At 33.0% G+C, this 18,512-nt stretch overlaps 1 protein-coding gene across 2 annotated transcripts in view; it reads left to right on the top strand.

Annotated features, from left to right (window-relative positions):
- The window catches only part of LOC144849175 (transcription elongation factor SPT5-like), a 50,615-nt gene that overhangs the window by 15,072 nt on the left and 17,031 nt on the right, over positions 1-18,512 (top strand). For both annotated transcript variants that reach the window (XM_078706205.1, XM_078706203.1), the window contains exons 7-16: positions 4,837-5,057; positions 5,285-5,479; positions 5,715-5,820; positions 7,455-7,530; positions 7,963-8,117; positions 12,875-13,030; positions 13,808-13,905; positions 14,237-14,306; positions 14,438-14,563; positions 14,971-15,096. In XM_078706205.1, coding sequence (XP_078562331.1) covers positions 4,837-5,057; positions 5,285-5,479; positions 5,715-5,820; positions 7,455-7,530; positions 7,963-8,117; positions 12,875-13,030; positions 13,808-13,905; positions 14,237-14,306; positions 14,438-14,563; positions 14,971-15,096 — 1,329 coding nt within the window. The remainder of the gene's footprint in view (positions 1-4,836; positions 5,058-5,284; positions 5,480-5,714; positions 5,821-7,454; positions 7,531-7,962; positions 8,118-12,874; positions 13,031-13,807; positions 13,906-14,236; positions 14,307-14,437; positions 14,564-14,970; positions 15,097-18,512) is intronic.

The following is an 18,512-nucleotide window of genomic DNA, read 5'->3' as shown; positions in this document are numbered from 1 at the left end:
TCATCGTATGGCCACACGAATGTAAAATATATGATTTTTTACTCTTTCGTTATTGCTCATCACATTCAACAAACCGCATCTCGCTTATACGTATTCCATTTCCCCCGAAATTGTAATATTGTCTACGTCAATCAACTATCTTTCGCATGAATTAAAAATATTTTAATTTTTATGATGTCATCATGTCTAAAAACGTAAATAACGCGGGTCACTTATATTCATCTTTACAGTAAATTTCAATCTGTTATAACTCGTCAGATTAAAAAGTGATAATCATGATTAAAACGTTTTCTGGAAGCTATTGGATTGTAGATACGAATTGATGTAAATATTTTACCAATCAGATGTTGTGACGTCATCATATGGCCAGTTGAATTCAAAAAGTCATATTTTCATCTCTTGCGTAAAAGTTCATTGCATTTAAACAAGAGCGCATCTCACTTTTACGTACCCAAAATTCTTCAAATTTGTTTTAATGTAATTATTTAGATAATTATCTTCTAAAATTGTTATCTTTATATGTCAATTTGATGACGTCATCGTGTTAATAATTGGATTTAAAAGATGGGTCTCGTAATTTTGTCTATGATCACTGTATATAACATATACAGATCACTGTATATAACATATACAGTTTATTCTGTAAAATACTGTAATATGGTGTATGCTACATAATAGGTACAATTCAGCACTGTAAACATATTTATTTCATGTCATAGGATGGCATAATAATTGTCGAGGTTCATATAGTTAAGTATGTGCATGTTGCGTTTGCGCGGATAACCCGAACTCGTCAAAGTGACGAGTTCAAATCTAGTTTTTCTGTATTATTCTTGGATCCTTCCTTCCTTTTTGTGAGTCGCGTTTCTCTAAAATGTGTAAACATAACATTTCATAACTTTGACAACATATTGGCATTTACGTGAAGTTGTGCACCTCCTATTTTTGAATGACGTCATAGTTGCGCAATGTGACTTACGCGCAATTTTATGAATTTCAATGATTGATTATAGATTAAAAACCAAAAGTCATTTAGTATTGAAACTTTGACAAAATTTAAGTCATATCAGGGGCAAACTTTCTACGGATTAAAAATGGCATGTTTCACAAGAAGTTACGCGCGCACGCGCATTTAAAATTTCAAAATGCGCAAAATTTATTTCTAATCAACTTTTTATGCGTTTCTTGTCATTTTGAGCATGTCAAAAATTCCCACGGGCGCGCAATTTTTTACGCACGCGGTGCGCACGTAGCGTTAAAAACATATTTTTTTCTCTTGAATTATATTTTTCAAGTCTTTCCTAGTAATTTTGAAAACAATTTAGACCTTTTCCAGTTTAAATAACGCCATACGAACACGTTGAATTAGACAATTCGTGCGCGTTTTTTATGAAAAAGCTTAAAAAATCGTCAAAATTATGTCTTTTTTTAAACAGTCATAGTTTCTAAAGTAAACCGTGAACCGTTTATTTTTATTACAAAATCTAGAAGTTGATGAGTTGTAGATATCGGATCATGCATCGATAAGGCTAAAAAAACATTGTGACGTCATCGTATGGCCACACGAATGTAAAATATAGGATTTTTGTCTCTTTCGTTATTGCTCATCACATTCAATGGAGCGCATCACGCTTATCTGTATTCCTTTTTCTCCTAAATTTATATATTGTGTAGGTCAATCAACTTTCTTTAGCATGAGATAAAAATATTTTAATTTTTATGACGTCATCATGCCTAAAAATTTTAATTACGTGGGTCATTAATTTCATCTTTACAGTAAATTTTAATCTGTAATAGCTCGTAAGAATAAAATGTGATAATCACGATTAAAACGTTTTCTGGAAGCTATTGGATTGTAGATACGAATTCATGTAAACATTTTGCCAATCGGATGTTGTGACGTCATCATATGGCCAGTTGAATAAAAAAAGTCATATTTTCATATTTTGCGTAGTAGTTCATCACATCATTATATTTTACGTATTCAAATTTCTTCTACACGTTAATATGTTGTTCCTGAGATAATTTCCTCCAGAAATTGCTATTTAAGTGTTTCATTTTGATACCGTCGCCATGTTAAAAATTGGAATAAATGGCGGGTCCCGTAATTTCACCTATTCTACACTGTATGTAATATGTATACAGATTATACTCTTTGCATGTATATACTATATGACACAAATTGACAGAATTCAGCACTAACAGCATATCATATTCTTCAGTTCTTGTCATAATGCCATAATCTTTATCTGTGTGCAATATTCCAACGTATGACGTGCACGTGGCGTTTGTCGTTGTGCGGATAACTAACTCGTCAAAGTGACGAGTTTCATGTCTAGTTCTTGTTATTTGTGAAGTTATTAATAAACCAATTTCCTTGAATTTCAATAGGCATGGTCTCAAAGTATATATCTACACCGAAAAATTCAGAATGATAACTTTAAAATTGTAGGCGCTATCGTGCTAAACAAACAAACATACATGATACAAACAAAGCAAACAATTGTTTCAGTTGACTAACAATAGAACAGCAACGTCAAAAACAAAATTTGAAAAGAAATAGGTTTTTTAAAACTACTTGTATCAAAAAACCTGTACATAAAGATGTATTGTCCCCAAAAAACATGAAAAATGAAGATTAATTAAATCAGACTTTGAATATGTTATTTTGTATTTTTAATAAATCACTTCCATAGAAAAAAAAATGAAAAAAAATATGTTTTCACTTATAAATTGACAAAATAAATGGTTAGATTCAACCAAAAATCCACTGGCTGGTAGCCAGTTTGACCATTTTTTGCTTTAAATTACAGTTTTTTCAGGTAAATACATTTTTTTTCCATCCAATTTTTGGTCAAAGTGGATAACTATTATTTTACATTAAAATGGCATATTCAACAAAATTGTTGTTAAGAATTATTTTTTTCAGGGGGGACAATCCATCAAATTATGTTTTAAAATTACAAATCAAAAATTATAACTCTTGCCTCTTGTACAAAAATGAAGTTTGAAAAAAAATGATAAACTTTAAAATTGTAGGCGCTATCGTGCTAACAAACATACAAACAAATAAAGTACTAAACTTTTATTTTGCCAAGTAACAAATACAGTACTAAACTTGGCAACATTTTATTTTTGACCGACAAACACATGACTACAACCTAAATATACAGAGATGAATTGGTTAGGGACTGCTAAAGTAAATAAGATTACTATAACTACAAGAGTCGGCACACAAAGTTACATGTACACATGCATTTACAATTTTAAAATGCTCAAAATGAATTAGTTATCCGCAACGAAGTTGCTGATAACTCCTTGTGATTGTTCGCGATCATCTTCTTCTTCTTTTTTTTTTCGTATTCTTTCTTTCTGTCAATTTTGTGTCTTGCAAATCTCTAAAACTTGCAAACATAACATTTCGTAACTTTCTCAACATATTGACATTTACGTAACTTAGACGTGCTAACATTTTCATAAAGTTTGCAATTGCGCAACGTGACTTACGCGCAATTTTATGTATTTCGCGTATTAATTATATCTTGAAAACAAAATAACATTTTAAATTGAAACTTTGCAAAAGTTTAATTTATATCATGTGCTAACTTTCTGTGGAATAAAAATTGCGTGTTTTACACAAAGTTACGCGCATTTAAAATTTCAAAATACGCAAAATTAATTTGACACAATATAGACAGAATTCATCACTAACATATTATTTGATTCAGGTTATAATGGCATAATCTTTTTCCGTGCGCAATATTCTAACGTAAGTTACGTATGATTTGTACGTGGCGTTTGTCGTGCAGATAACTAATTCGTCCGAAGTGACGAGTTCAAATCTAGTTTCTAATCAACTTTCTATGCGAATCATGACATTTTGTGCATGCCAAAAATTCCCACGCACGAACTTTTTTTTATGTGTACGGTGTGCTTGGAGTATAAAAAACATGGTTTTTTTTCACTTGAATTATATTTTTACAGCTTTTTTTAGTAATTTTTTAAAATTGTCAAAATCATGCCTATTTTTAATCTATTATAGCTACTCGAGATCAACCGTGACCCCCAACTTTTTTTAACTTGCAAGTAGATAAGTTGTAGATATGATTTTATGCAAAATTGTTACCTCTTGGATGTTATGACGTCATCGTATGGCCACCTAAATATAAAATATAGGATTTTTGTCTCTTTCGTCATAGCTGATCACATTTAATAGAGCACATCATATGGCTAGTTGAATAAAAACAGTCAGATTTTCATCTTTTCCGTCATAGTTCATCACATTTAAAATGCGCGTATCTATATTCTACGTATTCGAATCTCTTCAACATGTTATGTTGTTGCTCAGATTATTCTCTTCTGAAATTCCTATTTTCGTGTTTCATTTTGATTACATCATGTTAAAAATTGGAATAAAAGGCGGGTCCCATAATTTAACCTATGCTGCACTGTATGTAGTATGTATACAGTATATACTTTATCTATTGTCAAAATGATGCCTATTTTGAATCTATTTTAGATCTTCAGGATCAACAGTGATCCCCAATTTTTTTTAACTCAATATGCAAGCAGATAAAGTAGGTATGAATGCATGCAACATTTTTACTTCCCGGACGCATGTGGCGTTTGTTGTGCAGATAACTAACTCGTCAAAGTGACGAGTTCATATCTAGTTCTTCTTTCTTTCTGTCATTTTTTGTGGCTCTCATATCTCAAAAACGTGTAAACATCACTATATCAACATATGGACATTTACGTCGTGAAGTTGTGCACCTCCTATTTTGAATGACGTCAGAATGTTTAAAATTTAATTTTATTTATTTATTTTTATTATAGCCTCTGCAAATCAAGTCTGTCATCTGTGTAGAAGGAATTAAAGGTTATCTCTATGTTGAGGCATTTAAGCAGACACATGTAAAGCATGCCATTAATGGTGTTAGCAATCTTCGTATGGGTTACTATACTCAACAGATGGTCCCGGTGAAAGAGATGACTGACGTGCTGCGTGTTGTCAAAGAGAAGTCTGTTTTAAAAACACGAGCCTGGGTTCGCATGAAGTATGTCTCATAATTTGAAATCATCCTATTTGAACACATTTTAATTTTGAAATGCAAACATTTTGAGTCCGTAAACCCAATTGTAGAATGCGCCACATCTTAACTCTCACGGTCAAATCCTAACACACAATGTATTTTCATTTTTCAATGACAAATTAAAATATTCTCCCCATTCAATTCATAAAAATTAATTATTTGTATAACAATTTGCTTTTAAAATTATTTAGACGTGGTGTATATAAGGATGATCTAGCACAGGTCGATTATGTGGACTTGGCACAGAATCAAGTAACTCTCAAACTGATGCCTCGAATTGACTACTCGCGTCCTCGTGGAATATCAAGAAGCTCGGGGGATGCAGGTGACAAAAGAAAGAAAAGGCGTCGACCGATTACAAAGCTGTTTGATCTTGAAGCAATTCGGTATTTAGAAAGTTTTTTATACATAAAGATCATTGTATCAAAACTAAATAGACTACAAATTATGAGTTTTTAAAATTAATGAACACTACATTCTCGTTCCCACAGCTGATGCCGTAGATTAGGTTACTTGGACTGGTCCCTAACCTTTCAAAAGTTTTGGGATAATATTGACCTTTTCAGTAGGCTTGCAAAGTGAAAATCATGTTTAACATATTTTTTACTGATTTCTTAATAGTGGCATTGGAGGTGAAGTTAGCACTGATGGTGACTATTATATGTTTGAAGGAAATCGCTACAGTAGGAAGGGATTTTTATTCAAAACTTTTGTAATGAGTGCCATTGTAAGTATGTTGATTGTATATTAAGCTTATTGCCCAATAAGAAGTTATTTTATATCAATGGTCATCTTTCTGTATCATTACAACAAAGATGTGTAACATTAGAATTTATGAGTGTCAAGAGCATATTATTTGAGGTCTTTATGAAGTGTCGAGTATAACATTGTACATAAGAATGATTTATTTAAAAACTTAAAATTGAGAAGGATGATATTAGTGAAATTTCACAACCTTGTATATTGATGTCACCACGCTGGTCGTCGGTGTCCAGCACTCAACATTTCCAACCATGATTTACAGGCTGCCGACCACCACTATTTAAATAATAGATTGTTAGGAATTGTAACAAAGTATTTAACTTTAGCAAATCATAATCAATAGACAAGCTAACCTCATTATCATTGTCAAAGACAAGAGTAAGAACAGCAAACAAAGTATTGTTATGATAATTATCCTGGCTAGGCCTACACGTCTCCGGAAGGGTGGATCAGAGGATGATAAACACCATTAAAATGTCAATTAACAATGCATAAATTGTAGTTTTAAAATAGATTGGATCAATTGGCAACTGTACGGTATTTAAAATGTTAAGTCGGTGACTGTATATTATAAATACAGCCATGTTAAAAATTATGTAGCCGCCCCCAAGTACGTGCCTACTACTGGACACTGTGGGCCTAACTACCACCTAAGTGTATGGTACAGTAGCCTAAACGACTAGGCCTACGGTATATTTTATTATTAGGCCTAAATCCTGTCCATAATGAATTAATTACAGCTGTCTATGATAAATGCTCGCCGGTTCAGCTTTTATTTAAGAAAATGAAAACAAACAGCAGCCTACGCGCAGAGGCTTGGCAGCGGCGGTGGTGTGGTGGGGAATTAACTCGCGGAGTATCATGTTTCATGCTATGTGACCAAAAAGGTACTGCATGTAATACCCTCATCTGTGTCGGCAGCATTTTTGCGACTGACTGAACGTTGCCCACTCGGTTACGTGCAAGGCAAGGTTAACAATCTCTTTTCGGCATCACTTTATTCTTGCGATCGCCTAAATGGTGATAGAACAAAGAGCTTCAATCTTCTGTGATCGACTGGACATCCACTAAAGTAATAATTAGAAGTTTTCCAATCCATTTTGGTACATTGTGCCTCTCTAATTAATCGTGGGAAATTTCCATTGACACACCACCCAATAAAAACAAATATTAATGCATTGAACCTAAAAAATTGCAAAACAAAATTGAATTCCATACAGCCTCCAACAACACCCCCAGGGTAACATGATGTCCCCACAGAGTAAGTAAAACTTTACTTAGTGTAATATAGATGGTGCTGTGCAAAATAAGACTTTAAGATGGTGAAATCAAAATGAGAACTTTAAAGCTGCTAGTTACCTACTTTTCATCAAAATATATTACGAATAGCTTGAATCATCCTTTGATGAATATGGAACAGGTTGTCAGCTCAAAAGTAAAAAAAAAAAATGATGTTATCATTGCTTGTGACTGGCACACCATTCATATTAACATCTACCATCTCAAAATGTTTGTAGTCATATCTCAACAATTTGTATCTGATCATGTAATATGAGGTAAAATATAATTTGCATAAATCACATTTTATTATTTATATAGATGACAGAAGGTGTGAAACCAACCCTCTCTGAGCTGGAGAAGTTTGAAGACAAACCAGAAAATATAGATGTTGAATGTATCCTTTTTTTTCAAATTAAATCATTATAGATTTTAAGGTAAAATGTATCCACCATAATATTATATGTATATATATTTCCTCATTTTATCTTGTGCACTACTACACCATGAATAAATATCACATGTAGAAATACATCATCATGGTGCAAGGTCAAATGAGTTACATTCATTAATGACATGCATTAGTCTAGAACCTGGGTCAGATTTGTATGCATTTAATTTAGGAGAAAATATCTCAACTGTTATAGGATAATTTGACCCAACGAACAACATGGAATTCATTCATTCATTCATGTACATGTGTTACATATTTACCTAGGAATTTTAGATAAACTTTCAATAAAACTAAAATCTCAAAATATTTAGTATCTCTTTGTTATGCAGTACAGTACTGGCATTCAATCAGTTACTGTCCTTGACTAAATAAAAGTGGTAACCAGTAAAAGCAGTGGGGATGTGACACACACATTTGCTCCAGGAGACAATGTTGAGGTCATAGATGGTGAATTGATTCACCTTCAGGGTAAAATACAGTCTGTTGAAGGCAATACTGTATTTGTAATGCCCAAGCATGAAGATTTAAAGGTAATTTTTATATATAAATATAAAAAAGTTAAATATAATATTCATGATGATGGAGATGCCAAAATATCATGGCAAATTTAGCTATATTGGGGAATCCCCTATGTAATGTTGTATTCAAAGCAGAGCAGTGATAAGGCCAAAAAAAAAAAATTATTGTGTTGGCCACATTTTGGGTAAATCCCAAAAATGGGTAGGTCGGTAGGAAAAGTTTTTTTTTTTCTTTTTTTTTAAGGCTCTAGGCTCTAGCTACCATTTTCAAAGCCAAAAACAATCAAGATCGAAATAAACTATTTTCATGTTATATGCTACATTACGCGACTTAACATTTTTCCAGATGAAAAATATTGAGTTTTATATTGTTTTATCCATACGTAATTACACTGGCATTAAAGATATAACATTAAAATGCAGGCCGTTAATATGAGCCATATTTCGCCGATTTCTTATCGCGGGGAAATTCCCCACCAGGAGAGACATCAATTGATCGCGAGGAGTAGGCCTAGGCTAGAGGCCTAACATGCATGCCACAACGGGTGGATTATCGCTATATAAATAACAAGTTTGAACAAAAGAGCTTACGACAATCTTAGGTAAATTTTTATTAAATGTATAGGCCTACTTGCTTTGCGACTCCATGCCTTTTAAATCATTTAACAAGTTCGTAATTGGATCGTAGTACTCTCTGTACAGTAAAACCAAAAAACACCGCCTCAACAACCTCGTGCGATGTACGATCTGTTGTTCTTTGCAGATCAACATTGGTAGAGTCCATTAATTATGAGGGTGTTTAAAAATGTGATAACTATTAAAAATGTGTCTCGTTTAGCGTTTATTTAGTTAAAACTTCGATCCCTTCACTTCGATTAGGGTCGGTCGAGCGTGGCCAACACAATAAAAAAATCTTTTGGCCTAATGGCTACCGTTGATACACATGTTTATTGATTGTGTAGTATGTCCAATCATTAAACATCACATTGGCGATGAGGATGGCATCTTTAATACCACAAAGGTAACACCCTAGTTGCACTATATGAATCTAATCTTTCAAAAGAAGAAATAATTTTAGAACATAACCACTGAAAAATAACTAATTATTTTTCAATTTGAATGCAAGTGCTGTACATTTGATTTATTTGTATTTACAGCAGGATGGGAGACGTCTGAGAATATCCGGTGGTAGACCAGAGAGTTATAGTGTTAAATTAAAGTCCCATTCCCTATGTTTTGTAGATCTAATTTAAGGTCACAAACTACATTTAATTTAAAAATAAATACTAATGGTCCTATTGAGATGACTTTTTTCATCTTTAAATGATTAAAAATGTGAAAAATAAGTGATTCTAATAATTTTAGCGGTCTGCTATAAATCCCAACATGCATTGCACACGGATTGATATTTAGTTATCCGCAACGAAGTTGCAGGATAACCCTTGTGATTGTCAAAGATCATCATCATTAGTTATCCGCATTCAGCGGATAACTCCTTGTAATCGTCCTGTTTCTTTTTCTTTATATTATTCTTCTGTCTTCCCCATTTTTTGTGCATCATGTATCTTTATAAATGGGTAAACATATAATAAGGGGCCGTGTCAAAATTATATTACTCCGTGTAACGCGGTGCACCGCGCCTAACGTTATTCTGTGTATTACAATTCGTTAATATGGTTTATTGAAGCGTTAACTACTAACGTTTTGCCTCATTCATATTCATGAGGTAATTACGGATTCGTTTGCTTCCTTTACTGAATAATAAAAAAACAGTAAATGCGGTAAACGGTTTGAACATTTTGTAATACGTTATGTGTTGTTTCCACTGTTTTCAATTCAGGGGAATTCCCATTTTTTGAGCCCGAATTATTTATTTTTTTCAGCGACAACACGCGGTATAATGTAGTACAGTATAGAGTACGATTTTAACGTCTAATGGTATAAATAATAGTAACAGTAGAATGTAATCAAATTAGGCAGGATATTTATTGTTTAAACGCTTGTATTAATTTAAAAAATCAACAGAGCGTATCTCCTGTTTCTGCTGTACTACTCATGAATATTCATTTGCTTACTTATAAATAACCAATTTGCTGACGCAATTAATGAAATCCACAAGTTTATGCATAAACGAACATCCGTTAGGAGCGTTAGTGCGTTAACCGCGGTAAACTTTGTGTTTACTGCGTTACACGGAGTAATATAATTTTGACACGGGCCCCTAACATTTCATAACTTTGCCAATATATGGACATTTACGTGAAGTTGTGCACCTCCTATTTTTTAAAGAATTCAGAGTTGCACAACGTGACTTACGCACGATTTTATGATTTGTTATGATGGATCATAGATTAAAAACCGTAAGCGTAATTTTGTTTTGACACTTTGTGAAAATGTAAAGATGTATTGTCCCTTGAAACACAAAAAATGAAGGGCAAAATATTCTAAATTTAAATTATCAAAGTAATATTAAAGTTATTCACTTTAGGTCGAAAATTCGAGCCAAAAACAATAAGTTTACGTAATTAACAGGTAAATTAGTTTGATTACATTTCGTCTGGAAAATCGTCGCGAGCGAAAGTAAACAAAGATTTCAAACCACGAGTATGCATTATGCATATGCTAATTAGGATTGTTTACAACTCGTCACGGTAGAGAAGGTGTTTTCACACAGATCACAAGGAAGTTTTATGATTATGCATACAGAGTACCGTTGCATTATGAGATATGTTTTGATCGAAAACTTTGACTGGAAGTCAAAGTTATTTTTTGAACAAAAAAACGTCTGTATTTCAGTTAAATGACTAATTTTTGGTCAAAGTTAGTAACTATTATGATACTTCAAAATGACCCTTTTTTTTTTCAATCTTTTTTTTTTTTTTGGGAAAAGCAAACTTTCTGTTGATTAAAAATGGCATGTTTTACAAGAAGTTACGTGCACGTGCATTTAAAATTTCAAAATGCGCAAAATTAATTTATAATCAACTTGTTACGCGATTCATGACATTTTGGACATGTAAAAAATTCCCCCGCGCGCGAACAATTTTACGTGTGAAAATCATGTTTTTTCCTCTTGAATTGCGATTGTCCAGCCTTTCCTAGTAATTTTTCCAACTTTTAAACAATTAAGACTTAAAATCATGTCATACGAGCACATCGAATTGGTGAAAAAGTTAAAAAAATCAGCAAAATTATTCCTTTATTTAAACAGTTTCTAAACTAAACAGTGAAGTTTATTTTTATTACATATTCTGGAACTTGATGAGTTGTAGATATCGGATCATGCATTAATATGGCTAACCGAAAATTGTGACGTCATCGTATGGCCACTCGAATATAAAATAAAGGACTTTTGTCTAGATCATCATAGCTCATCGCATTTAATAGAGCGCATCTCCACTCATTCCATTTTCCCCAAAATTTTGATATTGTCTAGGTCCCATGATTTACCATTTTTAAAATTGTGATGACGTCATCATGTTCAAACGAGTGAATTACTTGGGTCACTTATTTTCATCATTACAGTAAATTTCAATATGTTATAGCTCCTCAGAATAAAAAGTGGTACTTATGATTAAAAAGTTTTCTGGAAGCTGTTGAACTGTAGATACGAATTCATGTACAAATTTTGCGCATCGGATGTTGTGACATTATCATATGGCCAGTTGAATTATAAAAGTCGTATTTTCATATTTTGCGTCATATAGTTAGTTCATGACATTTAAAAGAGTGTGCATCTATATTCTATATCTTCTATTCTATCTAAATTTCTTCAACACGTTAATATAATTCCCTTCCGAAATTGCTATCTACATGTTTCATTTCGATGATGTCATCATGTTAAAAATTGGAATATAAGATGGGTCCCGTTATTTTCACCTATTCTGCACTGTATATAGTATGTATATAGTGTATACTGTATTATACGTAGACACAAGATAGAGGGCACACTAACAATTTATTTTCTTCAGGTTAAAATGGCATAATCATTTTTCTGTGCGCAATATTCTAACATATGACGTGCACATGGCTTTTGCGCGGCGGATAACCTAACTCATCCATAGTGACGAGTTCAAATCTAGTTTTGTTTTTCTTCTGTAATTCACCCACTTTTTGATCGATCATGAGGCCAAAACAAATGAAAGACTCCTAACTTTTGCTAAAATTTGTATCAACGGAGTCTGGCAAAAAACAGAAAGAATGCAGCAACTATACTACGTCAGGCTAGTACAATGTTTGTACGTAACCAATGTTTACCAGCTAGGCCTACAAAACTAAGCCTAGCTAGACTAGGCCTAAAGACAGCCAACGAGCGGACATTCAATGTGAGCTACTTAGGTAGTGCATTGTTTCTCTCTTTTTATCATAATTTACCATAAAACGTACCTTTAAGACAAGGAATGACCTGGTTTAATGTTTTTAGAGTAATATATAGGCATTATTTTTACAAAACGTCACAAATTGTAGGGAATGGGTCTTTAATGGAATTGGCCTGTCATGTGTATGGGTTCTAGTCTGTCTGTGCCATATTGTATCCTTCGGCAAGATGCTTTACTCTCATTGCCTCGTTCTTCTAAAAAGAGCAGGGGATCATCTCCTGATGTGCTGATCTGGTTGGCGCTGCATTGCTTGACATAATCCGAATTTCCTCAGTTTCCTGTTAATATTGAGGACGATAATAAATACCTTTACAATGTTAATAGATACATTATATCGATAAATGTGCAATTTAGGAACACTTCTCTACAATTTTATTTGTTTTTTCCCAGGACTTGCTTGAGTTCCCAGCACATGAGTTAAGCAAACATTTCAAGGTTGGGGACCATGTGAAGGTTGTGGCTGGACGCTATGAAGGTGATACAGGACTTATTGTGAGAGTGGAAGAAAATATGGCAATTTTATTCTCTGACCTTACAATGCACGAGGTATACCCAATAAATCCTGTAATTTTGTTACATGTTTTGGAAATTTGAATTTTAATAAATAGTTTTGATGGAAAAAGTTGTAACAGATTTATCCAAAATTTGGTTTAAAATGACCAAATAGTCAAGTGCCAATAGTAAATCTGAATATTAGTTCAAATGACACTACAAGATATTAAAATTTAACAATGAAATATTACATAAAAATGTTAAAATGACCCATGGCAAGATTAAAATTTATCTTAAAGGACAAATTGACCGAGGACCATATTTTAACAATGTATTAGGGATGTACATATGATTTCAGAACCATCTCGTGATTAAGAATATCGTCGTACAGCCGTCGTCGTAAATTGCTTTGACGTCACAGGTGCATCGCAAAATTTACGTCATGAGTTTTCTGGCAAAGTCTGGCAAACCGCGAAAATTTCTAGTACACGCACTTTGTAAATAAATCGTAAAAAATATAACTGTTGATTTTTTTTTATTGTTTCTTTTGCTTATCTGGACTCATTATATTAATTAAGTAGATTTTGCGATACACCTGTGACGTCACAACAATTTACGGCGACGGCTGTACAGCGAGCACGTGTGGCAATATCCTTAATCTCGCGATTGTTCTGAAATCATATGTACATCCCTAATACGTTGTAAAAATATGGTACTTAGTCAAGTTGTCCTTTAATTACAACACAATTACTATGAACTGATTTTTTAATGTCAATATTTGCTCAATACCATTCTATTTTAAAGTGTGAACAATGTTTTTTTGTTATTTAGCTTAAAGTGTTACCCCGGGATCTTCAATTGTGTAATGAGATGAGCTCAGGTGTTGATTCAATGGGACAGTTCCAACTTGGCGACCTTGTTCAATTGGAGTAAGTGTTAATATTTAAAACTTGTCTTAAGTTCATGCTTTATAGAATGACACAACAAAATCTAGAATAGTTTAATAGGTTTGTATATAACACAAATAACAAAGAAGATTAATGTTGGGTCACCAAGATTTTTGCTTACAAGAAATGTTCACTTATAGAAGTTGACATACCACCGATGGACGCTTATCCACTATAAGACCCCCGGGAGAGGTGAGACATAGGTGCGTCATTTACAAATAATTATTGATGCATGGGTGCGTCAAAAAACCTATTTCCCAAGCCTGACAGAATTGTCTTATTGAATCTTTGCTACTCTATTTTTAATAAACAGTGCCCACACCGTGGCTGTCATTGTTCGACTTGAAAGAGAGGGCCTACAGGTGTTGAGTATGCATAACAAGGTATGTGCACTTAAGTCATATTTAATGACAATCTATGTCACTCCATGATATAATTGGTGGTTGGTATTACTTGGTGTCAATCTTTAAAATTGTACTTTTGTAATTGCTGTGGTATTTTATTTACTTTACAGGTCTCTCATGTAAAACCACAAGGTGTAACCCGAAAGAAAGAATCCAGAAGTGCTATCGCATTGGATGCTGAACAAAACAACATACAAATCAAAGACATTGTCAAAGTTATTGATGGACCTCATTCTGTAAGAAAGAAAATTACTACATTACTATTGTTATCCATTATTCATCCTAAATACCCCATATTTAGTGCTCATAAATTTCAATCAAACATAATATTACAAACATTGAAATAAATGCTTAGCACATAAAACTTGTCTGTTTGCAATTTTAACATGGACAAAAGTAATTTTTTTACTAATTAGACCACATTTAAATAAAACCACCCATATAAGCGTGCACTTTGCATGGTACGTCGCCTTAGAGTCAATATTTTTTACCGGTTTCCGATCAAGATTCTGGATCCATTTGTACTTTTTAGCCTTGGCAGAGATTGCCTTTGTCTTATTTTTTTTTCATTTCTTTGTGCTAGTATGTACTAATGATAAAAAAGCAGTGAATATCAGCAATATTTCATTGTTCTGTTTTTAAGGGTCTTCAAGGTGAGATACGGCACATTTACAGAAGCTTTGCATTTCTTCATTCCCGATTGATGACAGAAAATGGTGGAATTTTTGTTTGTAGAAACCGGCATATTGTACTAGCTGGTGGTTCTCGGGTAAGAATAAAATAATTAATCTGATTATTTTCCTTTAATTTTAATTTTTAGTCATTTTAATGTTATGGAGTGGGGAATATTCTAGGCAGAAACCATCTTAGAACCTTTTTTCTGTAGGCAAGGAAAAAACATTTATGAATAATTCATGGCGATTTTTTCTTGCCTACGTACTGAAAATAAATTTGCGACAAGAGTCCACTAGCTCATTTTATCTGCCTATGATGGTACGCTACGCTTCTTTTTGACATTGGCTTTAAATTTTGATAGCATGATTGAATTTAGTATATATATATAGTATTGATATAGTACTTACTTAGTTAATTACAAATTAAATGATGATTATATCAAACAGAAACCAATTGGATTACACTGCCCTTTGCAAAAAAGCAGTATACGATCCATATACGTTCAAAACGTATACGAGGTCTACGGATCATATACGATTTCACTGTTTACATTATTTCCACTCTGTTGCTTCACAAAGAGTTGGCGTCGTATACGTTTATCATATGGATGTATACGTTGTTTACTCATGATAAAAATACTGTATACGGGACATAGTATACGAATCGTATACGAACTATATCCTATTTATAAATTGGTGCTGACGCTCCCTGAAGACTTAAAATAGCGCTCCCCAAATGTTTATACAGTGCGTCATAAAAAATATACAAACAATATCTCATATATTTATAAACCAATAATTATGGCTTACATAAAATAAAATCATATTATTTGTGGAATAATAGTAAAGTCCATACTGAATTATTTAGTAACACAGCAAAATGTCCATGCCAAGGTAACCCAGAATCAAGGCACAATCATCCTATCGCAATCGCGGACCTCGATTTATATGTTGAAAACAAAATAACCGAGGAGAAACTTTGGGCGATATGACGTCATGCAACAAGCACATGGTTTTCTCTCACCGCACAGTGTAGACCTACAAACAGTGTGGCTAATGTTTTACAAAATACTAACTGTGTACATTACAAAGTATTATATCTATTTAAATGGTTTAATAGGCAATTAAATACTTTATATATAATATGAATAATTATGTTTACGAAATTAAAAATGCGCAATCGCCATCTTGTATATTAATTTGCAGGGAGTCCCAAAAGGGAATTTCACACGCCTTGTTGATGTCGCTCGGATCTCGCATTCTCATGCAGCTCTTGTCAAACACAACGTGCGGGCTTTGGGCGGTCATATTACATCGTTTATGTTAAGTGATATTAATCCGCGAAGTGTGTTGTGTGAGTCAGATCGTTACCGAAGTGGGGTTTTTGGGGTTTACTCATTTCTGCTAAAATGTTAACGTGTGCTCTAACTAAGAAATACAGTGTGAATGGCGTAAAATGTGTATGGTTGATGTCTGATGTTAAAACCGGTCCATATTATAAACAATGAGAAATGTTCCCACAGCTCAGTTTGTCACTCAGTCTTGAAAATTAACAGGGTTGTTATACTTCAAAGAGATCCTGCAAATAATGTCTAATAAAATAATAATCTATTTGATCACAGAGTTGATTGTAGGCCTTGTTCTTATAACTACAGTCTCTGACTACATTACATACAAGCGAGCGTTACATACAGTATTCAGATTACCAATTTTAACTTTCTAGTTGCAGCCACAATGGTTGTAGTAAAAGCCTAGTGACAGATTTGTACTGCCCAATATACTTTTATACTGTTTGCAATTTTATTTCATTAACAATTTCAGTATTCATTTTCCCCTTTATTTAACTTGTATTTTCGTGATTTTTCACACAATCGCTTACATTTACAACAATAGTACAATGATTTCAATGTCAGAAAATAGTATCCACATTGTTTTAAAGTTAAAAAGTATTAAAGTAAATAGTCATTGTCTAAAAAATAAATGTTTTGCTGTATCAGGAGAATCTCTTTCCCAATTCAAGTCTGTTTACATCGTTGAGCAACAATACGTCTACCAAACAAATGACAAGTCCGAGGCTTGATTGTTAATAGAGGGGGGTTTAGTTTCCTTGACGTCTATTTATGCGATTTACTGTGCATGAATTTACATGTAATCTATTGTATAGTATTAATCAGGCAATTCCCACGCAATTACTATAAAAATTAAAAATAGGCGTATATTCAATATGAAGTAAACTGAACTATACAAAAATTAAATGCAAAATTCAGGTTACAAATAATCGCCCACAATTGAACCAATTCAATCAACAACCATTCCCCATGAACATTTAATTAGCATATGAATTAGTATGTAGACAAGAAATTGATTTATACTGTATTAATAAACAATGTCTACCAGCATAAAAAAAGAACAATTGGATAAAATTGGAACAACCAATAAACAGGAAAACACATAAAAACTGTACTGAATTGTTTTACATTTCATTAATTACAGTATATAAAATAATTTATCAAAATAATCTTATATTTATAACAATATTATTACTAAACTAAACCTAATCAATAATGACTTGATACGTTGTCTAAAACTTAAAGCCCAACGTAAAATGATGGACATGGAATACAGTATATTTATTGTACTGTTTGTTTCATGTAGTCTACAGTAGATTGTTCATGCAAACTGAAATGTTAGAAAAAACAATTCCATTTGACGTACACCACACCACTAGTAAGAAAATTACCATGTGTGTTCCTGCAAGCCGAACGATTGTTGTAGACATTCCATTTGACATACACGCACCCTTCTTGTAAGAAATTACCAGGTGTGTTATGATGCGAGTTGCCACATCGCGAATTGAAAAAACAATTCCATTTACGTACAAGCACCCCTCTGGTAAAAAATTACCACGGTTGTTCATGCGAAAAACAATGCCATTTGATGTACACGCACCTCTCTGGTGTAAGAAAAAAAATCCACAAAATAGAATTTCCAAAAATCGGAAATAATGTTTGGCAAATCGGATTAATTAACATTTTTCATCATCAACAGTATAGTAGCTAGTAGCTACCTCAGCGGCGATTTTGTTGACAACAATTAAACAACACTCAACTTACGCCTGGCTTTACCACGTGTGTTTTACTCTCTAGTCGAATTCCATTGCCATATCAACAGTTTCACAATCCCTGTTGTGCTATTAATTTATTACGTAAACTATTTGGTACAGATTTGCATGCAGGTACAATTTTGTGATTTTTTGTTACAAATTATAGTAAATTGAATATTATTTTATAAAACAGTAAAATTTAAGTAACAAAGTTTAGCTACCAACGTAGCTATTGTCATGTGATGTTTGCAAAAAGTGGGACAGTCCCTTTTTGCGTTTGTTCTCGTATATCACGATCTTTGGTATGATAATAATAATATGAATTTGTAATGCGCTAATTCCAGCAGTAAGTGATCAAAGGCGCGGTGTATGAGAGAGCTCAATTTGAAAGAAAAAGATGAGTTTTCA

The sequence above is a fragment of the Antedon bifida genome, chromosome 7 (assembly GCF_963402885.1).
Source record: "Antedon bifida chromosome 7, ecAntBifi1.1, whole genome shotgun sequence".
In the NCBI taxonomy this organism is placed as follows: Eukaryota; Metazoa; Echinodermata; class Crinoidea; order Comatulida; family Antedonidae; genus Antedon; species Antedon bifida.
This window is presented reverse-complemented; position numbering and strand designations above follow the sequence as displayed.